General features: G+C 39.4%; 1 protein-coding gene across 1 annotated transcript in view; it reads left to right on the forward strand.

The window, feature by feature from the left end:
* Positions 1–22,306, forward strand: part of NLN (neurolysin) — a 94,282-nt gene extending 71,976 nt beyond the window's left edge. Inside the window, exons 10-13 of the mRNA XM_028123915.2 lie at positions 8,841–9,027; positions 9,220–9,348; positions 10,580–10,716; positions 20,178–22,306. Of these exons, the coding sequence (XP_027979716.1) occupies positions 8,841–9,027; positions 9,220–9,348; positions 10,580–10,716; positions 20,178–20,312 (588 nt within the window). The 3' untranslated portion in view covers positions 20,313–22,306. The remainder of the gene's footprint in view (positions 1–8,840; positions 9,028–9,219; positions 9,349–10,579; positions 10,717–20,177) is intronic.
* Positions 22,307–22,909: the final 603 nt, after the last annotated feature.

Genomic DNA, 22,909 nt, shown 5'->3' on the forward strand with positions numbered 1-22,909 from the left:
CGGACTTGCTCCCAGGACCCTGAGATCATGACCTGAACCGAAGTCAGACGCTTAACCATCTGAGCCATGCAGGCACCCCAGCTGTTTCCTTTATTTAGGATAAGTCTAGTTTCCATTTTTCTAAAATGTTTTTATGAGTAATTTAGAAAAGTCAAATACCTTTTTAAATTTTAGACTTTTGGAATATTACTTAGATTATCCAAGATCCAGTTATATATTTGTACATACATAAACTGTAGCCTGTTTTTAGAATAGTGGATCTTTTTTGAATATGAGGATTCTATGAAAATCTGATTTAAGCTGTGGATACCTCTTCTAGGAAAATGTACGTACACCTCATACGCTCAGATTTTTTTTTTTAAGTTTCTTCTTCATCGTCTTCTCTTTCTCCTTTTTTTTTAAGATTTTATTTATTTATTTGAGAGAGAGAGAGTGAGAAAGAGCATGAGAGGGGAGAGGCTCAGAGGGAGAAGCAGACTCCCCACTGAGCGGGGAGCCCTATGTGGGACTCGATCCCGGGACTCCAGGATCATGACCTGAGCCGAAGGCAGTTGCTTAACCAGTTGAGCTACCCAGGCACCCTACACTCAGATTTTTACGTGGGATTCCAAAGCGCTCACAGATTCCTTGAAGCCCAGACCATAATGAATTCCAAGTTAAGAACTCCTGGGTTATAGCAGTTTCCTCCTTATTTGTATATTGATTATCAGCTAATGATTTCATAAGAAAGTAACTTGGTGTCTTGATCACATTTATTAAAATAATAGTGATTCTCGGATCAGGTTTTCAGTGCTCTTCATGTGTGTTCTTGTTTTTAGACACAGTCCTCTTCGAACCTGAGTACCATATGCTTACCCTGTGCTCATAATGCATTTCTCTACCACTCTGTTATTCTCATGATCTTTTATGTTATTTTTGATCCTTTGAGATAGCCACTTTTAGTGCTGGGAAATAATGTTGCTGGTATTATGTCATTTTAGAGCTCTTTGACTCGGGACTGAAATATATAAACTATATGGAAATATATTTACATGATCAGTATATATACTGAAATACTGATGACAGTATTTTGGTGATGATAGTGTTGGTATATGGTGTCTCTGTCTTGAAACAGTGGACTATATTCAATTCTTAGAGTTTGCCTAACTTCCTTCATGAACACAGAATGTGTCATTTAGTTAAATAGTATGTAGTACAGTCCTTTGATTGGTCATCTGCTCCTGAGATTATCTTTGAAAAATCTTTTTGTCTATTAATTCTTTCAAATATACTGTAATGTTTTAAGAATTTTTAAAGATATAAACATTGAATTACTATGTTGTATACCTGAAACTAATATAATATTGTATGTCCACTACAGCTCAATTGAAAAAAATTTTTTAAAAAGAACTTTCAATCGTATATGGAACCAATAATCAATACTTTTGTCTCAAAAGTAATAGGCACAGGACGCCTGGGTGGCTCAGTTGGTTAAGCGACTGCCTTCGGCTCAGGTCATGATCCTGGAGTCCCGGGATCGAGTCCCACATCAGGCTCCCTGCTCGGCGGGGAGTCTGCTTCTCCCTCTGACCCTCTGACCCTCCTCCCTCTCGTGCTCTCTATCTCTCATTCTCTCTCTCTCTCAAATAAATAAATAAAATCTTTAAAAAAAAAAAAAAGTAATAGGCACAGAACCACTTTTTTGCAGCTTTATAATAATTTCAAAACCTCTTGTATTGACCTAAATTGGGTGGTAGTGAATAAAGAGCATAATAGCTTCTGTGGTTAGTAGTACTTCTGACTTCTTTGAGAAATACATAGTGAATTAAAAATCTGCCATACAGGGGCGCCTGGGTGGCTAGTCGGTTAAGTGTCTGACTCTTGATTTCGGATCAGGTGATGATCTAAAGGTTGTTTCATCAAGCCCACATCAGGCTTCACACTGGGCAAGGAGTCTGCTTAAGATTCTCTCTCTCTATTTCTCTAGTTAAAAAAAAAATTGCCATACACATCCACTAGATTGATTTTAAGATATGGCAGCTCAGTGTTTGCGTTCCCCACTTTGGCATTGTGCAAGTGTGATGACCAGAAGAGCTCGTTGGAGCTTGTCATAGTAATATTTAAATGTGACTGCCAGAACATCCAGTTTTCAGACATGTAGGTGCAGTAGTTCAATATGTGTACTATTTCATCATTCAGCAGATGAGTTTCACTTGTATTTTCTTGTGTTAATACTATGGGGCATATAATTTTGAAGATAGCAATCAAGAGGTGGCATCTCTAGTATCTGTTCCTGTTTCTTGACTTCATTGTGGTTTGAGCTCTCAGTAATCACTGGCCTTTTGAACTTAGCTAGAAAAGAAAAGTAATGCTTCTTAACAGTTTCCATAATGATGTCTGTGTTGGTGTGCACATTAGAAATAGTCAGTTGTAGACTGTTAAAAGATCATTATTTTAAAGCAACACAGGGGCACCTGGTTGGCGCGGTTGGTTAGACAGCCGACTCTTGGTTTCAGCTCAGATAATGATGTCATGGTTGTGAGATCGAACCCCACATCAGGCTCCGCTCACAGTGGAGTCTGCTTGAGGTTCTCTCTCCCACTCCTGCGTGTATATGCGCACGCTCTTGCTCTCTCTCTCTCTCTCTATGTCTCCCAAAAAATGTATAATAAATATGTCTTAAAGCAACACAGAATCACAGTAAAGCCTTAGTAATTAAAAGTGAAAAGGATGCAAGGGCAGAAGAACTTCAAATTATGTAGTTCCAAATAATGTATTAATTTGGTCGGAAGACTAATAGAGAGCTTCTTGTCTTGTAAATAAACCCTGTGGTACAGGGGTCAGGAAGGCACCCTCAGTTTAGGATAAGAACACTGCTTTAGGGGCGCCTGGGTGGCTCAATTGGTTGAGTGTCCAACTCTTGGTTTCGTCTCAGGTCTTGATCCCTGGGTTGTAGGATCAGATTCCCATGTGGGACTCCACGCTGGACAAGGAGTCTGCTTGGGATTCTCTCCCTCTGCCCCTCCTCCAGCTTGTAAACGCTCTGTCTCTCTCATAAGTAAATCTTAAAAAAAGAAACAAAAAAACACTATTAAAAATCATCCATGTACTTGTGGGCCTGACTATGTGACTTTTAGCAAGTTATTATGCCTTCTTGAGCCATCTCATTTTTTTCATTCATAAATGAGGACAGCAATTCTCATACCTACTTCCCTGTGTGCCTGCAAGATTTAATAATGTGTGAAAGGTACTTGGGAAAGCATTAAGTGCCATACATATTTGAAGTGTTCTTCTAAATATATTTATACATAACTCAACCCTTTGGGGATCAACACATAGCACACGAGTCATAATTTAAGAGGAGGAAAAAAGTTGCCATGAGGCAAGGTACTGTCACCTCCTGTTTAAGAAATTCACAAATGCCTACCCTCAGTAGAGTTTTGGGTAAAGATCTGTGGAAGGTGATTAGAAACCATCTGGTTTAGGGGCGCTTGGGTGGCATAGTGGTTAAGCCTCCGACTCTTGGTTTCGGCTCAGGTCGTGATCTCAGGGTCCTGACAAGGATCCTGTCTCAGGCTCTGTACTCATCATGGAGTCTGCTTGGGATTCTCTCTCTGCCCCTCCCATTCATGTACACTCTTCTGCTCTCTCTCTCTTAAATAAAATTATAAAAAAAATAAAAGAAACCATCAGGTTTGTGTTTGCTTTTCTGTTGTTTTAATGTTTATTGCCTATTTGGAAATTTGATTCCCGAAGCTAGAGCAGAATAAGCAGTTTCGAGTATTGTGAATGGTGGGAAATGAGTTGAAAAAAATGTGGGTTTGTTTTATCTTCAGTATTAATACTGAAAATAGATCCTTGGAGGAAGCCAAGGACAAGCATGATCAGACCAGCCAAGACCATACCTGGTTAGGTAAACTGGGCAGGCTGAGAAGGATAATAGCAGCCAAGATTTAGTGGGCACTGACCATGTGCCAGATGCTGTAATCGGTGTGTTACGTTCATTAATTAATTTTATCCTCACAGTATTTCCTGAAGTAGATTTACCAACCTACTTCTCTTATTAAACTCTTATTCCCCCCCATTTCCAGATGGGGAGAACTGAGACTCAAGAGGGTTCAATGGTTCGCCCACGATCTGATGGTCACGCTCTTCACCACTCTGTTGCCTGTAACCACTTTTGTGCTCTCAGTCCCACGCCCTAGAGACAGCACTGTGTCATGTGGTCAGAATTTGATCTCCCAAGTATGTATTCCTGTTGGATGGACTTTTTTCTCCTTAGCCCCTTAAATGACATTCCCTCTAAATCAACCGCACGTAAGCATGTGTGGAATGAATGAGTTTATCTAGTTCCACATCTCCCTCTGTGTAAGGTGACCTTTCAGTTTTAGTCCTCAAGTACAGTAAACACTTACCAACAACCTCATTGCCTCTGCTCCCTACCCCCAGCCCTGCACAGTTAGAAGTGTTAGAAGTGATTTCTTTCAGGATCTCTTTTTTGTTACTTTATTTATTTGTGTGTTTATTTCCATACACACACACACACACACACACACACGCACACACGCACACACGTACACATGTGCTTGATGTCAGCTCAGGTCATGATCTCTCAGAGCCTCAGGCTCCATGCTGGGCGTGGAGCCTACTTAAGATTCTCTCTCCCTTTCCTTCTGCCCCTCCCCACTACCACCCCCGCCCCTACTTGCACGTGCGAGCTCTCTCTCTCTCTCTCTCTCAAAAAAAAAAAAGAAAAAGAAGAACAGTATTTAAGACCTCTGCAGATTGTCTTTTAAATCATGGTGGTGATACTGATCTGCTGAACTGTGGGGCTGCTGTGAAGATTAATAAGCAAGTTAACGAAGTATTATTCAGGGTCTCTTTATTACTCTTACTTCCATTGATGTGTAGGTGTATGTGAAGTTAAAAGTATGAATTTTAACTCTCTATTTGTGGCAAAGTCTGGGAGACAGTGGCACTTTTATTTTTTTAATGTTTTGTTACATAAACATCTGCAGCATCCCCAGGTTTAGGGGTAAATCAGACATGTCAGGATATGGAATGACTGCTAGGAAATCAGTAGGGGATCACCTCAGACAGCCAGAGTCCATTCTCCTGGGGCCTCTGAACACAGGACACTTACTGATTTCAGCAACTGCTTTTTCTTTGAGTTGGGATTTGGTATCATGAATATAAAACTTTAGTTGTGGGACGCCTGAGTGGCCCAGTCGGTTAAGTGTCTGCCTTCGGCTCAGATCATGATCCCAGGATTCTGGGATCGAGCCCCGCATCGCGCTCCCTGCTCCGCGGGAAGCCTGCTTCTCCCTCTCCCACTCCCCCTGCTTGTGTTCCCTCTCACACTGTGTCTCTCTCTGTCAAATAAATAAAATCTTTAAAAAACAACAACAAAAAAACTTTAGTTGCAGCCCCTAAAAGCATTCAGTCACTTAATTAGAACAATAGTCCTTTACGACTTTGGTCTTTAAATACACCAAAAGCTCACATGACTTTTGAGCTCTAGTTTATATAATTTTGCTCTGGTTCCTGCTGTGTTGTCTGAATTGAGAAGTTAATCTCTATAGCATCAAGTGATCTGTTGTAAAAATCTGTAATAGTGTATATTTTAAGCATCCTGTTGTCTGTTTAAAAAAGTAATAATGAAAAATCTCATCATTTTAGACAACTTTCTACCTCTCAAGAAATTATAACCAAACAGAAATCTGAGTTTACATTGTTTTCTAGGCTTTTATTGTCAAAACATTTCTTGCAGCAATAATGCTCTTGAACTTTTTGAAGTATCACCTGCAAAGTGATTTGTTAATCAGATTACTTTTATTTCACAATGCTCTGCTTTATCTGGGAAGTGTATTAACATCAGTAGTTACTATAGCCTATAAGCTACTATATATCCAACACCTTCAAATTGTTCTTACTGAAAACTATATAAGGACTTTTTAGGGTTCTTCGGAACCTACAGTTTAAAACGAGGGAGTGGTGTTTGCTGGCTGGTCAACAGTGAGTAATCATTCAGAAGTCATGCTGTTTTGAGTGTCAGACCCCCAGCGGGCTACTAGATCCTAAGACTTGTTCAGGGTTTCTTTGTAGACTTATACAGTGGCTGACTGTGGAGTCCTTTCTTTTCAGAATTTAGTTGTTTGCTGGAAATTGAGCTTTTGCGTTTCCCCATAGGTTCTTTGTCCTCCTCATCTGAAAAATATTTAAATCATACTGCTCAAAGGGCACACAGAGAAAACAGCGTGACTGACTTTCGGGAAATTAGTAAGCAGTAGGGTTATTTTTAGGTTTTACTCTTTGCAAACATTTCCTTTTGTTCTTTAGAAGACATTGTTGATCTGTTCATTCATTTGCTGTGCTCTCTCCCCCACCACCCAATGGCTCTGGACAGAATAAGCCCTCTCTTCTCTACTCTGAATGACATAACTGCGTTAATTTTTATTTTATTCAATTTTAGCTCATGAATTATTCATTTGTTCATGTTTTTCTAGGTTCTGAAATACCACCGCCGCCGCCTCCAAACACACACACACACACACACACACACACACACACACACACACACACACACGCATTTTGTTATTTGGGGTTGATTTGCACCCTCATTTGCAAATGCTGATCGAAAAATATTCACACAAGCAGAATATACAAAATAGGTATTTTTGTCAAAATAATTGTATAGTGGTCGCTGATGGTGTGATTTATTCGCCTGTATTTGCTCTGTTAGTACTTATTTAAAAACTGTAATCTTTAGAAAGTCATACAGTTAGTGTAACAGAATCCCAGGAACAGGGTAGGTGGTTACCAAGGCTGACCCTACACGCAGCCTCAGGTTTGGTGCTTGAAACATCTTCCAGTGTAGAGAGGAAGTAGGATTTCTAAGGAAGCACAACTGAAACCTCAGTTTTGCTCTTCTTATGAAAGCAAGTTTGATATAAGACTTTTCTACTTTAAACAACGTCCAGGAGGATTTAGCCACTTAGTAACATCCTAATTTAACCTTTTATGTTTTTCATCTTTCTTATAAGATAGAGAGGCATTATAGCATTTGTGGTTAAAACCGTGGGTTTCAAATCCTCATTCTCCTGTTCATGTCAGTATGTTTCAATTTCCTTATCTCAACAGAGATTACAATATGTACTTCATACAATCATTTTGGAATTTGAATCAGATAATCCATGTAAAGGGCCCAGCCTAATGCTTTACCTGGTAAAGTCTCAATAGATGTCGATTATGATTATTGTATCAGGTTGTTTTATCTAAGTGTAGGATGTTTGTTATTTTAGAAGATTATATACCAGAAAGAGGCAAAGTATTCAGTTTTCTGGAACCTTTGCCTCTTTCCTAGAAGAACTTTTTATTGGGATGTCCTCAAACACAGGTGGCCCAATTCCAATGCCTAGTGAATTTCATTCCCTTTGGCCCTTCAGTATTTGCAGCTCTTCATACCTAGAATCACCGCAATTATAATAGGAAGTCAAGCAAAACAGTTTTTTGCATAAAGAGAGGAAGGCAGAATGTGGAATGGCGTTGACATCTGTGCTTCTGCCCTGGGCCAAAAGCAGAATCGTTCTTTGCTGCTGATTCGGCATCCCATCTGCTGCCGCCTCCGGTGCTTCGGCCCTTCCTTTCCCTTCCCTGCAGAGCCCCAGGGATGATGAAGTCAGGGAGGGGTTGGGGTGTCACACATCTGTGAGGGAAACAGGACAGAGGTTCAGGGAAAGACAACACAACGATAACACCATTCTGCAGATGACCCAGTTGGTTTAATGCTAAATCTCCTCTGCCCGTGTCAATTTTACAGAAGTTCTGTGGCTGGTGTGCAGGTTAGAAAACATCAGGCTCCTCTAGTGAATTCCCCTCTTTCTGATCAAGAGCTTTTCTGACATCTGAGTCAACAATTTACTAAACTTCACTTTAAAAAAAAAAAAAAACTTTCTTTTTTTTAACTCTTAGCCCACACCCTCAGAATAAGCCCTTTATTTTTACAAGGGATGCTTTAACTTCTGAGCATATCCTTTATTTGTCCAGGAAACGCATTTCACTCACCCCCCTTGCTGGCTCATCCACAACTCTAACTCCCACTGAAGTGGCTTCTTGTGTTAAGATAACCTCTTCTACCCTGTGAGGTACAACCAGGCTTTCCACAGCACAGTTATCTCAGAATCATTTAAAGTTTAGAACACAAAACATAACACACATGCGAAGGATATCTGCCTGCAGTGTTGTCATTTAACTCGTTGATTTTGATTGAAACTTGAATAGTTAAATAATAGTGATGAGTGCCCCAGAAAGGCATGTATTGAATAAACAAAAGGAAGCAAACAGAAAAGAAAAGTAGGGAGAAATTGTCTTAAATCTATTCATTTTTAATGGAAAAAATTTTTTTAATATTTTTACTTCCAAAGCTTAAGGCTCGTTTTAACTCAGACCGATTTTTGTTTTCAGTTATATTTCCTGATGATTGTTCCAAGTTTGTCTATGATTCAAAAGAATGAAATATTAATTTAACATAAAGTACTTGGTGGTTATTTTTCAGGCTGCTTGGCTACTGCATTTGCTTTCATTTAAATTTGAAGTTATCCTAACCCTTTATTCAAAGAGGCAGTTGACTCTGATTCTGACTTAAGTTTTAGAGTCTTTTTTTTTTTTTTAATATTTAAGTAAACTCTGTACCCTCTGTGGGGCTCAAACTCATGACCCCAAAATCAAGAGTCACATGCTCTACCAACTGAGCCAGCCAGGTGCCCAAGTTTTAGAGAGTCTTAATTATGATTCATCACATAGGTAGTTTTCATTCAGTGCTTTAAAAAAAAAAAGAAAACACTTCTATGTTTACTTTCTAGACTGATTTTGCACGATTTAGTGGAACAAATGTGGAAACTGACTTTGTAGAGGTGCCATCCCAAATGCTTGAAAATTGGGTATGGGACATGGATTCCCTCCGAAGATTGTCAAAACATTATAAAGATGGAAGCCCTATTATGGATGATCTGCTTGAAAAACTTGTTGCTTCCAGACTGGTCAACACAGGTATGACTTGTAATTTTAGAAAAGGAAAATACATTAGAATTGCTATCTCCTTTTAAATCTTAAATGAGATACCTTGCTCCCATTTTGTAGTATATGCTACAGGCATCAGTTCTTGAAATCTTTGATCTTGTGATATTAGAACACATAGTTCTCTCTTCTCCAAAACATGCCCAAACATTCTTATGTTATTAGGTCTTCTGACCTTACGCCAGATTGTTTTGAGCAAAGTTGACCAGTCTCTCCATACGGACGCATCGCTGGACGCTGCAAGTGAATATGCCAAATACTGCACCGAGGTTTTAGGTGTTGCTGCTACTCCAGGTTTGTAAATACCGAGACTTGAATTCATTTTTCTGTCAGGCGCAGGGTAAACACCTACCAGCCCTGCCAGGGAAGGGAGAGTTGGTCAGGCAGCTTACCTCATGTAATTTGTTTCTGATTCCTGTAATCAGGCCATGACTCTCAGATAAGCTTACCATGTCCATATGAGTTATCCTATCCAAATGTGCTTAAAGGAGAGGTGGCTCCCACTTTGCCCCATTTTCGTGTAATCAGGCATGAGCAATTGGCCTCCACCCCAGAGCAGAGAAAGCCATTCACATTTGGCAGTACCCACCTGGCTCCTCCCTCCGTGTATAGACAACTGACTTCCCAGTGATTTCACTAAGAAACTGGCAGAAGGGGCAATTTTAGAGAGAAGCACAAGCTTCTGCCATGTTTCTGTGTTTGGTTCTGAGATCGGTTAAGGTAGTTTAGCACTTTCTAACCCAATATTTATGTTATTTATGTGGGTGGGTAGGTGCTCACACGTGTGTATTCACATTTATAGTTATATATATTTTTTAAGCCAACATGTAGTTGTTCATGTATACATAGTTTGGTACGGTGACTTTTTTCACCACCGAGGTCGTTATTTAAATGGGTCCATCACATTTATAGTGGTACCGAAGATCAGAAGAGTTAATTGAGTCAATCCAGGCTCCTCACTTCCTTTTGTGATCTGTTTAGAGTAGACCATAGAACAACTTTGTGCCTGAGGCTACTTTGACAAAAAAAATCCTTTTTTAAAAGTAGCCCTAGAGGTAGATTGCGTTGGTAAAACCTTTTTAGCTTTTTAAATAAAGAGTTATTTTTCAGTAATTATGAACCTAAAATAAGTGCCATTCTGACACATTTTAGATATAAAGAGGTATGATGCAGAGTAGGCTTACGATCAAAGTATCTGTAAGACACATGTGTCTAAGGTATAAGAAAGGACTGAGTAGTTCTGAAACACTGAGCTATCTGATGGGTGTGGACAAAGCCTCTGAAACTATTGTTAGGCATTCCAGAGCTTAGGGCCGAAACCATCTCCGAGGTTGAGTCATCATAGCAGAGAAGTTTGTAAACATCTTGGCCAAGGGCACAGGTAAACCCAGGGAGTACTACAGGTGAGATCCTGCTTGTCTCTTCTCCCCAGGGTCTGGACTCCCCATAGGGAAACCTTAGCCAGCTGATAACCTGATTATTAACATTGGCCATCACATTGATTGAAATGTATCTTTCTTTAAAGGCACAAATATGCCAGCCACTTTTGGACATTTGGCAGGGGGATATGATGGCCAATATTATGGATATCTTTGGAGTGAAGTGTTTTCCATGGACATGTTTTACAGCTGTTTTAAAAAAGAAGGGATAATGAATCCAGAGGTATTGTATTTTCTTTTCTCCTTTTGTTGATTTCAATTGCTCCCTCCCCTTTAATTCCTAGTGTAAAATATTTATTACACCTAGATTTTAGAGCAAGAGATTTGGTAACAGCTTTTAACTTTTAAGTCTTGCTTCTTTTCATATCATACATCATTAAGTTGTAGTGTACAAGTGACTAACTCTAATTCTGTTAAGTTTAAAAAAAAAAACCTGCATTTTCTGGCTTATTAACATTCCAGTATATTGCATAATTAAAATTCAAAGCTTTGTTTATGCATTTGAGCATTTATAGCAGCTAGTTTTGACATGTGCCGTACAATGTTTTAGTTTTATAAGAGGTTGGGAAAGAAAGCTAAACTCCTTCCTTATAGAAATGGTCTGCGTATGTTGCGATATTCTCTACACAGATTCTTTATACATTTTCTGTGGGAGGTACCCTTCCTCTGTGGCTGGCATACCCCACCTACTACGTAGTTTGTAACCCAAATTCCTCTAAGTAATTTAAGCTGCTTCATTAACCTGAGCCATTCCTTTCTGTGTACAGTGAATTGGCTGCCAGGTGGCTACCAGCCAAACCTTCCTGAGTTACAGTCCCCCAGTCTCCACTCTTGTTGAAGACTCAGCTGTCAGATTATTTCTAGGGCTGATGCATTTTCCAGTGTGCTTTTTATTCTGTTTGATTCAGAAATTAGAAGAACAAATTATCAAAATCAGGCTCTTTGTGCTTCTTTTAGCCAACTGATTTGTTCCCCCAAACTTTATGTTTCTGGATTGCATAGTGCCTCACACATATACTGAAATACATTGCTGTAATTTAGATCACCATCCCCCCAACCTCCCCCACCCACCCCAGAAAAAACCACTCCCAGGGCACCTACATTCTACACTAGCCTTTCCAATCACACCATCTTCTATCCCACCCTACCCAGGCTCTTAGGTCACTGTATGCTTCCTTCCCTTCCCCGGCCAACCTATTGCCTTGGTCAACCACTGACTGTGCTCATAAATATCTTGACTTCTGCATGACCTTCAGCCAAGTGCCCAGCCCTGGATTCCTCCACCATCTCACTTAGATATGGTGCCCTTGGGATTCAGAGCTTTCTGGAGAAGATGGTGCGAGTCCATTAACATGCCCTGCTACAAAGTCATGCTATCTGACCTGTCTGGACACGCAGTGTTACTCTGCTGTCCTGTCCACCTCCTTTATTGAGTTCCCCTGAGTCTCTCACTACCTCTCTCCTCTCCACTAAGAAAAGTAAGGCCATCAAGACTGAGTACTTCATCTTTTTTTCTCCTCGTATACTTCACTACTTCTTCCCTTCTGCTCAGGGATGTCTCTCATACCAAGCCTTACTGGTTTGCCATCTTGGGGAAAACACTGGGGTTATTGCTACTGACTTTGACAACCCTATTGCTACTACTCAACTGTTCTTCCTTTTACAGCCTAATTTCTCGCTGTAAGAAACAGTCTTGGCAAACCTCTTTTATCTGGCTTTTGCCTCCACCAACTGAACTGGAAAGTTACTTTCTCTCCAGAGTTACCACTGATGACCCAGTCGCCAACTTCCAAAGGCCCTCACCTACCATTTTTTTCTTTTTCTTTTATTTCCTCCTTGTTATTCCTCTCCTTGTTCACAGCCCTCAGCTTAGCCATCCAATCCCTTCCTTACTTCTCAGAACTCTGTGTCAGCCAGATGTGTGTGTTCCTGTAGCTCTTTGCACCTTCACAAATTGTTCCTTCTCTTTCTTCCACCTAAAATGTGTGCCTTCTCATCTGTGCCGCTTAAAAATTTTACCGTTCTGAAAGGCCCTACTCAAATGGCCACTCACTTTGGAAATCTTCCAAATCATTCCAACCCAAAGTGGCCTTTCCATTTTTTGAAGAGCAGAATGGACTTGGGCATGAGGGAGGGGCTCCAACAAGCTTTTTCTTATGTCTGGAATTTTTAATATAACTCTTACACAGAACAGAAAAAAAAAATCAGGTTATAGAATATTTTATACCATAGAATGTAAGTTTTTATTTTAAAATGTATGTTTAGAAAAAGAGTACATCAAAATGTCCATTCTTAGCTTCGGGTGATAACTTGATGAGTGATTATTAAATATTTTCCTATGCTTTTTGTGGAGAATTTCCTTATTTTTGCATAGAGCACATATTAGTGCAGAAATCAGAAATCAATGATTAAAGAGACACAAGGTCTAGTTATATAAAGGTACAATTATGACCTGTTACTGGCTCTTACTAGTTGGTGAGGCTTCCTGGCATAAGTGCTCCGGTACCTTTTTCAATTAGGCTTCCTCACTCACCTCCTCTGTGCTTCCACTCACGCGGCCACATCTCCAGTACCCTTCACCGTGACCTCTTCTCTTCCATCGGTCAACAGAACAGCCAAAGTACTGATCCCAGTGGACCCCAAGGAACTTGCAATTCCAGCAGACTCAATCCCTGCCACTATGCTTCCATGTACTTCCTCTTATTCTCAAGTTTCACAGCTTGGCAGGCAGCCAGACTACTTTTAATTTAGACCAGGGACCTGGGTTGAACTTGGAGAAAGCAAAATTCCCAACAACTTGGAATTGTTGCTTTGTAATGTTAAAAACAGTTTTCAGTTTTACTATAATTCTGGATTTGACATTGCTATATATTATTCATTTTACGCCGTGAAGCTAGCTTTAATCCCTTCCTTTTTGTTTTCCTGTCAAATACTCTGGGATATCATGTCATTTCTTGCTCCCCTGCTGTCACAACAGTAGTGAATCTGGCTCCAGTGACAAGGGGAATCCCTGTGCACCTCACCCTCACACTCTTCCTTGCAGTGGCAGATACTAGAACAGCTTTTTAAATAGCCGTTTTGTTCCCTCCTACAGTGCACTGTTTGTTTGGTTTTGCTTGCTTTAATTTTTTTTTTTTTGCAAATGTTTGCTTTAAAGTAATACCTTATTTACAAAATTCAAATACCCATTTATTAAAAGTTAGTACTTTGAGACAGTAATCCCATTCTACAAAAACATCAGTCATTATTACAGGTTTGTTGTGATGAAGAGAAAGAATTTTTTTTGTTTATTTATTTATTTATTTATTTATTTTTAGTAATCTCTGCACCCAACTTTGGACTTGAACTCACAACCCCAAGATCAAGAGTTGCGTGCTCCTCCAACTGAGACAGCCAGGTGCCCTGAGAGACTTTTCATAGTATAAGGAAATACTGAATTTGATCTGAAGTCATGGGTACCACAGCAATCACAGTGTATCTGTAGACTATGTTGTCTCAAGGCCCTCACCCTCCTGAGTGTGTTTTATGTTTTTTTCCTTATCATTGAATTCTGCTATATTTTCTAGAATTACAAAGTTTTCAGTAGAAAGGGACCAGTTATTATTGCCCAGCACAGTGAGTTAAAAAGATTGTTTCCCAAAGCCATTATAAAAATTCTGTAATAATAAGGATAAATAATAGACTCTAGAAACTTTCAGTAATAAACCACAATAAAAGCAAGCAAACAAATAAAAGGACACCTTGAAAGGAAGGAGAATTAGACTGTCTTAGCTTTCTTAATAAGCATCACAATTGAGTACATATTGGTGCCACTGTAGTATATAAGGTTGACACCTTTTTTTTTTAATTGAAGTATAGTTGACACATAATGACATGTTAGTTTCACCTAGTAAGTGTTTGAATCATTTTGAGAAGATAGTGGTGTGGCCCTTCAAGGAATCAGAGCCTGCTGTTCTTAGTCCCCAGACTCCACAGAGGCTGGAGACTGAAAGATCGCGGACTGTTGACATTATTGGTCCTGGTCATTGATATCAACAAAAGAATATCTCCAGGCCTTCTCTCTGTAACCTCTTACCATCCTGCAAAGCTCAAGATCTGCTCTGAGAAACATTCCAGATCTTAGCAATCCTAACTAGAAAGTGCCCTACTCACTGGGAAAACCATAATAAGGAGGATCAAATATAAAGCTTTTTGTTGTTGTTGTTAAGGTAATCTATACCCCCAGTGTGAGGCTCGAACTCACAACCCCAAAATCAAAAGTCAGATGCTCTACCATCTGAGCCAGCCAGGCACCCCAAACCTATATATAGTCTTCTTAATACCAAATGTAGCAATAGGATATTTTATGGTACGATGGTTTCGTTCTGTTTTGAGGGCTTCTATCGAAGTATTAGAATTGGCCACTTACCTATAATAGCCAGAAGTTTGCTACCTCTGGTTTTATTTGTGATTTTCTCTTTTCTTCATTATAAATAGATAGACCATTCTAACTATTTAATTAGTTTGTTAAATATATTCTAAAATCTATGTTTCTAGTAGAATATGTCTCATTATCAGACATATCTTTTCCTTCTCCAACTCATCTCTTAAATAACTACAGAAGGGAGCTGCTGGGGAATAACACTTTTCCAGCAAGCTGTAGGGGCTCTTTGAAGATAACTTTAAGGTCGCCAAATGTAGTTTCAAAATACAGCAGCTAATCATAGGGTTGAAAAAAATGGGGGCATTTTAACTAGGACCATTTCTTTTTATAAGGCAACTTCATTGTGGGAAAATTTCTTAAGAGGTAATAGACATTGTGGATTCAAAGACAATTATATTATTAAGCTAGAATTATCTTTCACCTCTTTTGCGTTTAGAAATATTGCTAACCTTTGTTTTTCCGTCAATGAAGAAGAAATGTATTTTATTCTGTAATGCCATAAGGAAGTAGCTAGATCTTTACTTGCAGTAACAGACACAGAAACATGGCGAATTTGGGGTTAACATACAAAAAAGTTACCTGACAGAGAATGTGTAATATAAAGCTAAGTATTCCAGTGCCTTTCAATCAATTCTGGTCCCGGCTCCTGCTATAATGTGTTGCTAAGGGAGAATATGAAATTTCCTCTCCTGCAGGTCCTTCCAAATGGATTAACTTCTGCTTCAGCTCTCCTGATATACCACCCCAAAGCTGATTTTTCTTACACTTCAGCCTTTTCTAACAGACTTAGATTTTGCCTGATTTAGGGATAAAGGAAGGAAATGGGATTGATTTCCAGCTTACTTCTTGCATATTTACAAGGCCAGATCTTATAAGTCTTGAATCCCAACCAACTAGAAGCAGTTTTTCTTCCTCTGTGTTCTTACAGCCCTTCTCTGTATTTCTCTTTGAACCCTAATAATCTACATTGTTAATTGTCTATTCCTTTATCTCACATCCTAGATCATAAGACCCTTGTAATAGCTGTTTTATTCACTTTTGTGTGTCCTCTACTTCAAAACTGTTATATTTAATTATGGTCGTTCTATACTACTGCCCAGCCTGCTTTTTTTTTTCCCCCTCATCTCCCTCCCCATAAATAAAGATCTGTCCTTCTACCCTCACAAATTGAAACTTTGCTTAAGGTTTCCAGAAGGCCTCTTCTAATGAAGCAAAGATTCCTACCCACTGTCCTCGTTTCCATCTCCCTGACTACCAGCACCAGTCTCTGATTCTCTTCCTTTTTCTGTGTTGTTGTCCAAGGTGTTCCTTTTCCACCCACGATCTCCCAACTGTCACAGAAAACAAAGGGTGTGCTGTTGGGAAGGAGTTCACCCATGGGCTGTGGAAGGAAAGGTTTCAAAGTCCACCTTTAAAGCTGCCCAGTGAGCTTGTTGGATGCCTGATTGTCATCACCTGTGTTCTTTGCCCTGATGTCTGTTCCTCAGAGTAGGAAGGAGACAACTCTGGCTCTGCTCCCCAGAGTCAGTCACAACAGGAAGGAGGGAGGGTTGGAAGGCAGTGGAAGTTGGCATGTGCTGCCTCACAGATGCCAGAGATAGCAAGAGACCCAGGTTATTGGCTCTTTACATATTCTCATTACTGATAGATGATGGCATCCTTCCTTCAGGTCATTATATTGTTCTTAAAATATTACCTCAAGGGGTGCCTGGGTGGCTCAGTCAGTTGAGCATCCAACTCTTGATTTCAGCTCCTGTCATGATCTTGGGGTCACGGGATTAAGCCCCGGGTTGGACTCCCTGCTCAGTGGGGAGTCTGCTTCTCTCCTTCTCCCTCTGCCTCTACCCCCCACTCGTGCTCTCTCTTTTTCTGAAATAGATGAATAAATCTTTTAAAATAATAAATAAATAAATAAAATATTACCTCAAATAAAGGGTACATATTCTTAGATCAAATGAGTGCCTTGTCTCTCCTACTTAATATTCCTACTGAATTAGGGAGTCTATTTCTTCTTAATAATGGAGATGAAGTCTCTTGTGATTTTTTTTAGCTTTATTAGGAGACAGAACTAATTTTAAGGAGATGCCAAGCCAGGAATGCATCCGTGTCCCTGCTCTGTACATGAGACACTGAACGTAGGGCCAGTGAGAGAGGGGCGGAAATGAGAGGAGAGATGGATGACCACTGAGGGTTACTGAGTGCCCCTGGATGCCATGTGTTACACTAGGGAGTGGGCAGTGTACTGAAATCATCTCTAATTCCCCATCGACTAAGTGAGGGAGGTATATTCCTTCTTGACAGGTAAGGAAACCAAGGCCCATGGTCACAGAGCCGAGGGTGAAGCCAAGATTCGAATTTGGCCCTGACTCCCAAACTCCTGACCTTGCTTTAGAGAACATCATGTTAGAGAGGATTTGCACAGTTGCCAGTAGATACACTCTAATCTTCCAGGATTAAAAACCACACAGGTGACTAATGTGACTTACCTTCATGGAATAGTTAATAGAAGCTCTTACTATCTGCAGATCGTCCTGAAGGATTTTTTTCAGCATGAAAGATCTCCATGGTTGTCTTAGAACTTCTTTTTGCTTTCCTCCCAGTTCAAGGTTCGTTATTATGTAAACAAACTAGAACAACTTAGGGCAAAGACTCCTTCCATCTGTGACATATGTCTCCCAGACGGTGTTCTCTCACCCAGAGAGCCGGTACCTTCCGAAAACACGAAAACTCACTTAACTTTTCTTTTTTTGTTGGTTTGTTTTTTGGTTGGTTTGTTTTGTTTTGTTTTGTTTTATTTTTAAAGAAAAGCAAGATCCTATTACCAAAATGACTCTTCAACTGTTCTCCAAACTTCATTTTGAAGGAAATGAAACTATTAAAAGACCATTGCTCTGTAATTCAGAAAATTGAATCTACTTGTTTGGAGCCGTACTCAGGGCAGGACTGGAGCTGTGCTGAGCCGCGTACCGTGCGTGAGACAGAATAGCACCCAGCTCCACGGTGGCTGGACTGTTTGGAGGAGCCCTGAGCCGCTTCTGCACAGTGCCGGGCAGCTCCCTCAAGGGCCTCTTTTCTTTGCTCCCTAAAACCACAGTCCTCTGTAACAAATGACACTGTTTTGTGAGACATCAGCATTGTGGGAGATTTATTCTTTATCTTAATCTAGATTTTTGTTGACGTTCCTGTAATATTTGTAGAACGAAATAGGTCTTTTTAATAAGTAAAAGGGTCTCAGATCTTGAGCATTAAGAATTCCTGCAGGTAGGGTGCCTGGGTGCCTCAGTTGGTTAAGTGACTGCCTTCGGCTCAGGTCATGACCCTGGAGTCCCAGGATCGAGTCCCACATCGGGCTCCCTGCTCAGCAGGGAGTCTGCTTCTCCCTCCGACCTTCCCCCTCTCATGTGCTCTCTCTCTCTCTCATTCTCTCTCAAATAAATAAATTCTTTAAAAAAAAGAATTTCTGCAGGTAAATATTAATTATGGAGGTTGGATGGTGGGTACATAGGGTTCATGATACTGCTGTCTCTGCTATTAGTATATACTTACATTTTTTTCCATTAAAAAGGATTAAAATATTTTTGTAATTCTGCACATGAATTTAATTCACGTTTTCTAAGTCCTTCCTGTATCCCTACAGTCTTTCTTCCCCAGCCTGCCCAGTCCCCCTGCTGATTCAACACTGTAGGCAAATGTAAGCACATTGGGCAATGAAAGAAGGGGAAGGGAGGGAGACTGTGTTGGGCTCAAGACCCCTGAGCTGCTACTTCTTAGAACAATAAAGTCTCTGGCAGGAGTAGGCATCATTCACATTTTAGGTTCCCTGATTGCTGTCCTAACAGTCACAAATTGCTGCAGACCAAGTAAGAAACTACACATCATTTTTTTCCCCTAAAGAACATTAAATCTAGATCTAAGCCTTCATTACCAGGTTTTCAGGAATTCAAATATCAGTGATTACAGGCCCTACCCTTTTTAAGAAAATTAATCCAAAGTTTATAAATAAAGCAACAAGATTACTACATGCCTTTTCAATGTCAGACTAGAATATTGTCCAACAAGCCCCTCTAAGGATCACTGCATGTTCTAGGCCCTCCACCTGTCCACTGTGGTAGCCACCTGTGGCTGTCAAGCACCTGAAATGTGGCTAGCGCCACTGAAGAATTGGGTGTAAAAGTAAAAAACACACTAGATTTTGATGACCTACAACAAAAAGTAAATCTCAGTAATTTTTATATTGATACATGTTGAGATAATGTAGATATAGTGGTTAAAATATTTTATTTAAAATTAATTTTACCAAGGGTCTTCTTGTTGTTGTTGTTTGTTTTACTTTTTTAAAAAAGCAGGGAGTCTGCTTAAGGATCCTCTCTCCCTCTTCCCCTCCCCCTGCTTGCTCGTGCGCCCTCTCTCTCCCTCTAAAATAAATAAATCTTAAAAAAAAAAAAAACTATTAGTCATATTGATCAAATGATACAATGGATATACATTTCCAAGTGTTACTCTGTGAAGTATTTATTTTATATGTATATTTAGAATTAGGCTTCATGAATTGTCTTGCTTTGCTTCCCCAAAAGATACTGATGAAAAGGAAGTGAAAATATTGAATAGCACTGATTCTGCATTGCCATCGTTTTCTTTCACTTATTTGCTCATGTATTTATGTAAATAAAGGCAGAGTAACTGCAATGTGTTTTAAAATTCCAGACCTCCTCCCCAAAGAGGACTTTGCACAAACGTCCTTATTCCCAGCTCTGGGCCCACAGAAATACCTTACTCTACACCATGGGACCTGTGCTGTTCTCCCACTATCTTTCATAAAGATGAGGGGTTTTCTATAAGCCCCTCATAAAAACATTTGGCCATAGTTGTGCCACTGTTTACAGGTACACAGACCCCCTGTTTGTGGCCTTCTTGAACACTTGCTTTGCTAACCCTTTAAAATAGCATGGGGAGATGGGCTAACAAATAAGAATCTGTTATACATTCCATTTGGCTGTTTTTTGTTCATCTGTTTGCTCACTGTTGAGACTCTAAGGAGATAAGACAATAATAAAGAGGAATGTAGAAGACCAGAGTTTGTAAGCTTCAGATCTCATAGCTACCAAAACAAATAAGTACTACAGAGCTGTAGTCTAGGCAAAAGAGAATATCCAGAGTAAAGTCCCTTTTTCTTCACCCTTACCCCTTTCTCTTTTTGCATCTAGGGATTTGGAAAATTGCTTTAACAATGAATTATTAGGCATGATGTTTTATTTTATTAGGTTGGAATGAAATACAGAAACCTAATCCTGAAACCTGGGGGATCTCTGGACGGCATGGACATGCTCCAGAATTTCTTGAAACGTGAGCCAAACCAGAAAGCGTTCCTAATGAGTAGAGGCCTACACGCTCCTTAAACTGGGGATCTTTGGTAGCAGTCCATGTCTGGAGGAGAAGTTGACATCGCCATGTGTTACTGGCCTGGAAACTGAAGGGAGTTTTACAAATGAAAGTTTAGATTTCTATTGACTGCCTTTTGTTTTTCGCTTTGAAAAATTTTGCAGATGTAAATGGAACTATAAATACCATGACCTAAGCAAACACCCATTAGAAAATAATTGTACTATAAAATTTCATAAAAATGGATTTGATTTCTTTTTATAAAAGTTTCATATGAATGTAATTTGATTTTTTACTATTGTACTCTAGATAATATAATGTAAGAGGGCTAAGAATTTTTAAATTGAATCATATACATTATATAATTTGATCCTTCTTATATCGCAAAGCTTTGTACTTGAGATTTCTGGACTGAAAATGAATCATCACATTCCTCTGGTAAATATTTTCTTGGAGCCCTGCATCACCTTTGACCCTCTGTCTCATGGTAAAGTGTGACCTCTTTGCCCACATACCTCAGGGCCAGGGGAATATGCCTCAGTAATGCATTTATCTTTGCATATCAGGTCTTACGATTTCCACCTTTCTGCCACACTTAAATTATGTTCCGACATTGGGGTTTATCTTTTCTAAAGTCCTGTCAGAGAGTACCAAAAAAAGTACGAGTTTTAACTGAACTGGCCTAATGTGTATTGTTTCTGTATCTGGTGTTAGAGGATTTTCGATCTTGTATTAGAGGTTCCTTTCCACCTCAGCATATGAAGATTGTTAGTCTTTCGACATATTTGCCAACTAGAGCACTAAAGCAAGTCCAAGGATATGTTTCTTTTCTCATGTTCTGGTAAGTGGTAGGGACTTTGCCTCCTTTATCTCCTTCACGGTGGCAGATAAACATGTCACAAATGGCAGTGTAGTGAAGAGAGCTAGAGCTGATGTCAGGCAGAAAGAGTTCAGAAACTCCAGAAGAGGAGTAAGTTCTGGACAGAAGTGTTTGAGGACGGCTGATCCAAAGTGTTCTTTAACTCAGCCACAGGGAGGAGGCTCTTCGTAGCCTATCTTGTCTGGTGATTTTTATTTTAAGTGAACCTTTGGATCTCTCTTTAACTTTCTTTTTTATGAGTCTAACTTCTACTTCTATGGCAGACCAATAAACTTACAGTACTTACTTTTCCCTAGGAGCCTACTCAATAAGGAAACCAAAACAGGATAATAAAAAAAAAAAAAATTTAATTAAAAAATCCAAACTCTGAATGTACTCTGATAGGTCTTCCAGTTGTTTTCCACTGTGTATCTGAGGTATGACTTTGCTGGTGAGGTACAAAATTAGACAAATGGACTGTGTGTTAAATAAAAACATATATACATATGTTTATTATGCTGCATAATAAAATTATAGACAGTGGGAAAAATTAAGAGCTCAGACAACACAGAAGAAAATTCTAAGATTATTATTGCCAAGCACATGCATTAAACATGCACATGAAATCTTACCCTCCCCCTGAGACAATTGCGTGGCCCTTCTCTCCCCCAAAGTAGTTTTTTTCTAACTTGTACTTTTCTCATATCTTTTGTTTTTCCCCCAGACTGTTCTGTTTTCCAGTTTCAGACAAAAACTCTCTTCAGCTTTTTCTGTTGCCTTTCTGTGTGTCTCCTTAACAATAACTTTATCACTTTAAATCTTACTTCACATGGAAAAATAATACTTGGTGTGAAAAAGGCTGCACACAATAAAGTTGCATTATTATCCATGACAGTGAGCTCACATTTCTTTCATACTTTAATGTTAAAACTGAAATGCATAAGAAAACAAAAGCTCTATGATGTTCTTTTTATTTAAAGTCCACATCTGGGGCGCCTGGGTGGCTCAGTCGTTAAGCGTCTGCCTTCGGTTCAGGTCATGATCCCAGGGTCCTGGGACTGAGCCCTGCGTCGGGCTCCCTGCTCCGCGGGAAGCCTGCTTCTCCCTCTCCCACTCCCCCTGCTTGTGTTCCCTCTCTTGCTGTGTCTCTCTCTGTCAAATAAATAAATAAAATCTTTAAAAAAATAAAGTCCACATCTGATATTTAAAATCTTCCAAAGCATAGCAGTAAATTCAAATACTTATTCTTTAGCATAATTAAAAACTAAGGACTTATTTTTTAATGTCTTTTTGAATATAGCCATTCATCTATTTTTTCTTTTTCTTTTTTTTTTCCCAGATCAGAGCATAGAGTTTTGGTAAGGCATTTTGAATGGTGGATAAACTATAAAAATTGTCATTAGCTAACTTACACTTCAGATTTGTGAACTGAGCAATGTATAATAAAGTCTCTCTCTTGATTATTGATCCAGGAGATTTAGGGATGTTTTGGGTAACTACAGAGAAGAGAAAGAAAAGGCATGATGTTATGCCACCTAACATAGACTTTTTTCCCTTTAGTAGGAATGCTGCATGTTACCTAGATGAATTAACTAAAAATTATCTTGAAGAGTTATCACCTGAGCTATTTACGTGAAAATCTTGCTTTTCTAAAGCTAATAGGATGGCAGGTAAATATCTGTAGCTCTGTAGAATTGACAAACTGCATTGTGTAAGAAGGCAAAATAGAGAAAATATTTTTTCAAAAATTTTTAA

The sequence above is a fragment of the Eumetopias jubatus genome, unplaced genomic scaffold (assembly GCF_037043125.1).
Source record: "Eumetopias jubatus isolate StellerSeaLion01/CBP00866 unplaced genomic scaffold, mEumJub1_p1.0 scaffold_5, whole genome shotgun sequence".
Lineage (NCBI taxonomy): Eukaryota > Metazoa > Chordata > Mammalia > Carnivora > Otariidae > Eumetopias > Eumetopias jubatus.